The 8,177-nt window shown below is 36.0% G+C and overlaps 1 protein-coding gene across 1 annotated transcript; it reads right to left on the bottom strand.

Annotated features, from left to right (window-relative positions):
- Nucleotides 1-2,962: 2,962 nt before the first annotated feature.
- On the bottom strand, nt 2,963-4,200 carry LOC105160348 (putative 6-phosphogluconolactonase 4, chloroplastic). Its single transcript, XM_011077679.3, has 3 exons — nt 4,009-4,200; nt 3,728-3,863; nt 2,963-3,591 (listed from the first exon to the last, which is right to left on the bottom strand). Exons 1-3 carry the CDS (start codon nt 4,164-4,166, stop codon nt 3,121-3,123), a joined length of 765 nt encoding a protein of 254 aa, XP_011075981.1. The 5' UTR covers nt 4,167-4,200; the 3' UTR covers nt 2,963-3,120.
- Nucleotides 4,201-8,177: the final 3,977 nt, after the last annotated feature.

Below are 8,177 nucleotides of genomic sequence, written 5' to 3'. Positions count from 1 at the left end.
CAACCCCCACTTGAAAAGAGGCGATGTTCTGGGGATAAAATTTGTTTCAGTAGCTCCAGAAACTGTAGGAAAAGGGTCTCATCCAGCATTCCATTTCATGAAGCTGCAGAGGCCAGACATGGTAGCTTTCAACAAAATCAAAGCTGCCTCAGGAGAAGCTCCCTTGGTATTAGCCATTAGTGAAGATAGTATCTCAACCAGGAGAGCTTGGGGACTATGGGTCTGTCTCACAGAGATGGACAAAGTCAAGTATCCATTCAAGATTTTCTCAAACAAAGTGAATGGATCATTCCTGTTAAATTTCATGACAGGAAAAAACACGGAGTTTGCTGAAAACTTATTCGAAAAGAAGAGGATGTTAATCTGGGAAAATAAGCTGCCGGCAACCGAAGCCACAAGGATGAAGACATGCAACATGTTGCATGTTGGGCAATGGCACAACCATTTGTGCCCTTGCTGCGAGAAACAAGAAAAACCCCTATTCGGGACAAAGATTCGGGTCACGAAAAATAAACCCGAACCGAACCAAGATAAGGGAAAGAGAAAATTTTTTACAAAGAGAAGTAAAAGTTAAACAATGAGGATAAGACTGTCGGCAGAAAATAACAAAAGCCAACAGTCAGCAAAGCAGCCAGCTGGAAATCAGGTGACCGACAAACCATTATGACATACAGCTGAAAATCACAAGGCGATGACGAACGCAATGACGTCATCACAAAAACAAGTTTGGAGTCCGAATTTCAAGTCCGGGGACGCCTATAAATAAAGATGCAATGAAGCAGAAGGGGATCATCAGAAAAACTTCTCCTACTCTTCAAAGCATTTGAGTTCTAAGTCTTTTTCAATATTCTATAGTGTTTTAATTTTTCAGTTTATGGGGGTTTCCCCAACGAGTCAAGCCCTCTATATCATGAGAGGCTAAACAGTTGTCTCTTCCAACGAAGGTATAATATCTATGTAATATTTTCTATATTTATTCAATAAAAGTAAGGCCTCTGTTCAATTTGTTTGTCCAAAATTTTATTAATTCCCTATATTGGAGTCCTTTTACGCCCTAAGGTAGGAAACAAAATAAGGCTGTGCTATTTTGCTACTGAAGGAGCCAAGTACCTGCGAACCATCTATTGCGATAGTGTGGTTGGGAGAAGCCTGTAAAATCTAGGACTTAGAATACCCGGAAGCAAGGCGGTCAAACCAAGGTATGAATTTATGGGGTCTTAATTTATTTCGGAAGCATGTTGGGCCAATTTTTTAGTGTTAGGGGTTGGTTATTAGAAATAAGCAAGTAGATATGAATAAGAGACCAAATACTGTTGAAATTTTGAAAAACTTTGGAACCATAGGTGTACTTTAATAGCCCACTCGCAGTCAAACCGCGTGTGGTTCAAATGCAGTGCGGAGGGGGTTTTTTTAACATTATTTTATATCACAAGGGAGGTACTTGATAATTTAATTTTCACAAGGGGTTTTTGAACATTTTCATTATCACATGGGAGATTTCTGGATTTTTCCCGTGAATTTAATGATTAATTACTTATGTGATTTACATAATTTATTTGTAAGGGCAAGAAAACTAGATTAGGTAATTAATGTTATATATCTCAATCAGATAAGGCACCAAGCAAATAATTTCTATCAAAAGCATATGGATGAATCAAAGTGAATACTTGATATAATCTATCCTATTTCAACAATACATAAGAAAAAATATTTTTTTCGTCCTTTTATTTTACCTCCTATTAATTTTAATACTATAAGTATATCTTTTATTTATGTAGTCCAATAAGTTATAAAAATAAAGACAAATAATCCTTCGGCCATTGGAAGTTTAATTTTTTGAAGATGGCATGGCCCCCGTCATGGATAATTTTTTTTTTTTTTTTGGGGGGGGGGGGGGGGTTGAGGGGGGTTAATCCTCCTATAGAGTTTTTAATTTCAGTTAAAATTAATTTTGATAGCATTTTTTAATGAATAATTTGATATGTTTAACAAAGTATATTGAATGTATATACTATTATAAAAGTAATATTTAATTATAAAAAAATAGTGAAAAAGAGACGAAATTTTCGGCCACTTTGTCAGTATCACTTTTGACAAGGGTTTTCATCACCTTGTGCCGAAAAAGAGAGAATTTCTCACTCATTTGCTTCATCTTCTCTCTTTTTCTTGAGTTTGATCAATGATGGAAATTATAAAGAAACGGAGAAAAATAAGATATATAGTGAAGAATTACAAAGTCATTATATCCCTCCATAATGCCCAAAGCAATAATCTTATCTCCTCTTCTTCAGTTTCTTACTCTCCATACTTTAGTAGCTTTATTTTTTTATATATTCACATCGATAATATCGATATTATCGGATACAACGATAATATCATTGTGTCTATGATAATAATAGCTGATATTACCAGCGATACCAAATCATCTTTAATAATATAAGGTATCCGACATTTTTATCGAATCGACATTGACCAATTCGAATATGTATCAACCAATATTATTGGATATCGATTGATAATTTGAACCATTCTCCATACCACTCTCCCTCCAAGGAAAGGGATAGTAAATGAAATATTGATGTCTTGGCTAAGGCAAATGAAATATTGATCTCTGGGCAACTTTAAAATTAACTCTTGACTTTTTCTATAATAAATTATTTATCTATATTAATATAAAATGAAAAGGCCCTCCACATTCACAAACGTCGATTAATGACATCATCGCACCTTTTTTAATTAAGCAAAAATATCCTTCAACTAATAAAATAATGAACTCATTTAACTTTTAAAATTTTATATTAATCGACAAATTAGTTTCATTTTTTATGTAATTTATTGTTTATTTATTTTACTTTTATTTATAATATATGCAGGTATGAATAGTGTGTGGCAATGGCTAGTTTATATATAAATGAACATGTTTACAAGACATGCCCAATTTTACTTTCGACACAAAAAAATGTAAAAGCAAACCATTCTCTCATGCATAATTGCATGAGGTTTTATTAAAAGTAGAGAGAGCAACATACTACGTAACAAAGAACATGATCCTTTATTATGACAGCGGTCCTGGATCATGATCATCGCTTGTATTAATTAAGAGAAGTTGCGCATGATAAATTACGCATTAATAGGTAGCTTGGAAGCAGCATCCTTGTCCAAAAACCAGGTTAAGGACTCCGCCTTCACTTCACCGCAAGGCAGCGGCGGCAGAATTTTAACAGGATTCAGCGCAATAGCGACGGCATCAGCTTCCTCCTTGTCGGTCACCACAATTGCGGTGTTGACGGAGGAGTTGATCACTGGAAAAGTGAAGGTGATTCTCTCCGGCGGTAGCTTAGGCGAGTCGGTAATGTATGTGACCCAATCCGTTAAGTCGTAGCGCTGCGGCCTGTTGGGGAAAAGAGAGGCGACGTGACCGTCGGGGCCGACTCCGAGCAGCATGAGGTCGAACTTAGGGAAACCAGTGGGTGATAGAGGGAGAACCTTTCTCTCCACCAGGTTTCTTAGACGGGCTTCGTAATCCTTGGCCACGGCTTGGGGTGAGCGCGTATAGTTGATGGGGAAAATGCGATCTTTTGGAATTGGCACCTGCACTTATCAAAAAACGAAATATAAAGGTTATTGGTAATGTTAATATTGAATTTTCCATTTCAAATTACGTTACATCTTTTATTTATTGTAATTAATATATGTATGATCGGTGATCTAATGATTTTGATTGGACCTTGGAAAGAAACCCGTTCCAAGCAAGCAAGTAATTGCTGTCTTTGTTGTCAAGAGGAACCACTCTCTCATCAACCCAAAAGATGAGCCATTTCGACCAATTCACAGTTTCTTTGTACGGAGACAAAGTCAGCTTCCTACAATATTAAACATCGATTGTACGAAAATATGATATATATATATATAACTTGATGCAAAACAAAGGAGTAGGTAGAAATGAAACATTATGTGGATGAGAACAAAATGAATATATATGTTATTATTATATATATACATACATACCTAAGTGTTTGTATAAGAGTACCGCCGGAGAGAACAACAGAGAAAGAGCCCTTTTCTTGAATGGTTTTGGCAGAGAGTTGGGATACGTAGAGTGCCAGACTCTCCGCAACATCCTCCTCAGTACTCAAAATCACTACATTTGGGTTTTGTTTGGGCATGGTTGTAAGAGAATGAGATGGATATATATATATATGTTGAAGATCGATGCACTATTTCATCCATCCACGCTCCACTATTTATAGGGCCATCTACGTACTCTAGGGTGTCCAATTGTGATCGTTATGACAATGGACTAGTAGTGGACTGGATTATCAATCAATTCAACTTTATCATCATATAACAAATGAAAGAATATTTGTTTAAATTAAATTTTTATTTCACTCCATCAATCATACTACAAGTACTATTATATTATCGGTCCTTTTAGTGCGAGGTACTAGATGCTTCACTAATGCTCTGATATGGAAAAATACTTAACTAGAAGTAGGATACGTTCGATGATTTTGAAAAATTAAAAAAAAATAATAATACAAGAAGAAGAAGAAATACTGATGTATTTGTGAAAAAAAGAAGAAATAATTACTATTTTACTCTTGTTGGGTTTTTTAAAAAATTAAAAATATGATAAAAAATGTGGTGCATAAAATAAATAATCCACAAGGCATATTAGTCCATAAAAAATATTTTATAATATTCTAAAAATATATATGCAAAATCTAAAAAGAAATAGAGAAAGGAATTCTTTTTAAATAAATAAGAAAGCTAATAGTCACATGCAAGCTTTGAAACAAATATTTATTTGATGTGCAATTATTGATTGTGGAGCTTGAGATTCTAATTTGCATAAATTTGTTGATTCACAAGTTTAATTTTCTTCGGTATCAAATTAATATTATTACCAATTAAAATAACGTCTACAAAAACATCACTTTTGTTGAACATATAAAAATTCACATGAAAATATAAAATGTAATGGGGTCTTTAAATAATAATTATAATTTAAATTGATTCACACTTGATGAGGAAAAATACATAATTACAGGAATACCCCCCTATTTTTAGCACTTTTACATGCATCCTATGACTGCACCCTATGACTGTGCAGGTGGGGCTCAGTGCACAGGTACAGCAGCGGCGGTAGCAGGCTTTACAGGGGGTGACGTGGCCCACTTTCATTAAGCCACGTGTCGCACACATAGAGGGTACCGTACAAGTATAAATAGCCTCATTTATGATTATTCAAACACGTTTTCACACTTATTTTTACCGCCAAATTTGTGATATCACTCGATCTCATTATCATATTTTCGACCCCACCTTTTCTAACTTAAGCATTGGAGGGTCATCGCCGAGGGCTTCTCGGCTAGTCTTACGTTTGTTGTGTTCTCAATATCCACTACAGATAACTGGAAAGAAGGATCCAGCGATCCGATCTAGCGACCCGATTGAAAAATTCTAATTTCACGGAACCTACATCTAACACTCAATACCAAAAAAGGAATAGTAATGAGAAGTGGAGGTTATTACCAGAAAAAGAATAAAAAATTTGGCTTACTTTCTTATATTTGTCTTACGTACCCTCCCTTGCCTTTATTTACCAAAAAAGAATAAAATAAAAGTTGGTCTACTTTTTTATCATCGGATTTGAATGTCCCATTCACTTCAAGCGGTGGGATTGTTGAGTACAACAACCTACAAAACATAGGTTAGTACGTTTGGACGATCAAAATAGTGTGGATGGAGTATTTAAAACTTTTGACCAAAAATGAATAAATTAAAGCTGGGCTTACTTTTTATATATTTGTCTTATCCTCCCCACTTCTTTTTTTTTATTTTTTTAATGTTTTACTTCCCCTCATGTATAATACAAATAAATATATATTTTTACTTAATACAATAACAATACATATCTTTAATATTAGGTTTAATGCAATTTACTCCTTGTGATATTATAATTACTATAAAAAAAAATAGTAATTTATCCCATTGGGAGTAAATTATTGTATTTTAAAAAGTATAAGGAGATAAATTATTATTATTTTTAAGAGATAATTAACTTATTTTACAATATTACAAGAGAATTACTTATATTTTATTCTTTTAATATAATATATTCTGATTAAACTAATCATTTGTCAATTGTGTGTATATCGAATTTGTATGATAAAAATTAAATTAATTTAAAGCAACAACTCCCACAACCAAGAAAAAATAAATAAATAAACAAAAAAGTGGAATCGTCACATAAAGCAACGACTCCAACAAAAAAAATTAATTAAATTAAAAACATAAGTGTTGAAATTCAAAAGAAATTGAATACAGAAAAAGGAGAAGAATTGGGGGAGAACGTTGATCTCCATTTCAGCAAAATATCTCTGCAATTTCGGTTACAGTAAAGAAAATGAAGAAGAGAGATATATATACACAAGCCACATCAGCTAACTACCTAGTAACAAACTAACAGCCTAGGCAATGAGGTGGCCCAATGAAATCAAGAATAAATGATGTAACAACCCACGTAGGCAACTCAACAAAATACAAAGAAAACGCATTCTCATAATGCGCTTTGTCCTTCACCCTGTATCCAAGAGTTCTTCAGCGTCTGCTTCATTTTCATCAAGGTGCTGAACATGCTGCTGCTGCTGCTGCTGCTGGAACTTAGATTGATGGTGAAGGTGATGACTAACTCCAATAGCCCCCCACAAGTGGGACTGAGATCGAAGGAAACCAGGCCCAACTTGAAAATAAGCGACACGAAGGATTTCAGAGGTAGAGATTTTGTAAAAACATCAGCCAACTGTAGAACACCAGGAACAAATGAGGGGGAAATAAAGTCATCCTTGTAAGCGTCGCGAACAAGATTGCAATCCAACTCAATGTGCTTAGTACGTTCGTGGAATACAGGGTTTGCCAAGATGTGCAACGCGGCCTTATTGTCACAAAATAATTCAACCGGTAGAGAATGAGGGACATTGAAGTCAGATAGTATATAAGAAATCCAACGAAGTTCACAAACCGTCGAGGCCAAGCTCCTGTATTCAGACTCAGCTGTAGATCGAGAAACAGTCGACTGTTTCTTAGTTTTCCAAGACACCAACGCATCCCCAAGGAATACGCAGTACCCGATAAGAGATCGTCTAGAATCCAAACACGACGCCTAATCGGCATCACAAAAGACACGAAGATTGAATGAGTTAGCAGCTGGAAATAGAAACCTTTAGAGGGACATCCCTTAAGATAGCACACCACATGTAACGCTGCCTTCCAATGTGATTCACAAGGTTGATTGAGGTATTGACTGAGTTGTTGGACGGAGTAGGAGATGTCCGATCGAGAAAATCCCAAGTAGAGTAGCCGTCCAACAAGTCTCTTATAAGAGCCAGGATTAGAAAACAGAGGACCAGATGCTGCAGCCAACTTCAGTCCAGGAGGAAAAGGACTCGACGCAGGTTTGGCATGAAGAAGTCCGGTGTCCCTGACGATATCCAAGGTATATTTTGTCTGAGCAATGTATAGACCAGATGAGCCACGAGCTATCTCAAGCCCAAGGAAGTATCTTGCATCGCCTAAATCCTTAATGGTGAATAAGTCATGAAGATAGCATTTAACCCGAGCAATATCATCAATAGAAGGACCCGTGATGATAATGTCATCCACATAGATAATTAGAGCCATAATACCTGAGGAGGATGGTTTCACGAACAAGCAGTGGTCATGAACAGATTGTATAAATCCATATGCAGTCAACTTCAAGGTAAACTCTGCATTCCATTGACGCGACGCCTACTTAAGTCCGTATAGAGAACATTGCAGCTTGCATACCATGTTAGGTGGTACTTCATAGCCTTCGGGAGGCACCATATAAATGTCTTCCTCAAGGTAACCGTGGAGGAACGCGTTGTTTATATCCAGCTATTGAATAGGCCAAGAATGAGCAGCAGCAATGGCGAGAAATAGGCGCACGGTCACAGATTTTGCTATAGGGGAGAAGCTCTCTGTATAGTCAATACATTCGATCTGATTAAACCCTTTTGCCACCAAACGCGCTTTATATCTATCAACTGTTCCATCTGCACGGAGCTTGGTCTTAAAGACCCACTTGCACCCAATAGCACGCTTGCCTAGTGGTAAAGGAGATACCTTCCAAGTGTTGTTTGCTTGTAAGGCCT

Source organism: Sesamum indicum, linkage group LG4, assembly GCF_026168435.1.
Source record: "Sesamum indicum cultivar Baizhima isolate 11 linkage group LG4, ASM2616843v1, whole genome shotgun sequence".
In the NCBI taxonomy this organism is placed as follows: domain Eukaryota; kingdom Viridiplantae; phylum Streptophyta; class Magnoliopsida; order Lamiales; family Pedaliaceae; genus Sesamum; species Sesamum indicum.
The sequence above is the reverse complement of the archived record's forward strand: the minus strand, read 5'-3'. Positions and strand labels throughout refer to the sequence as shown.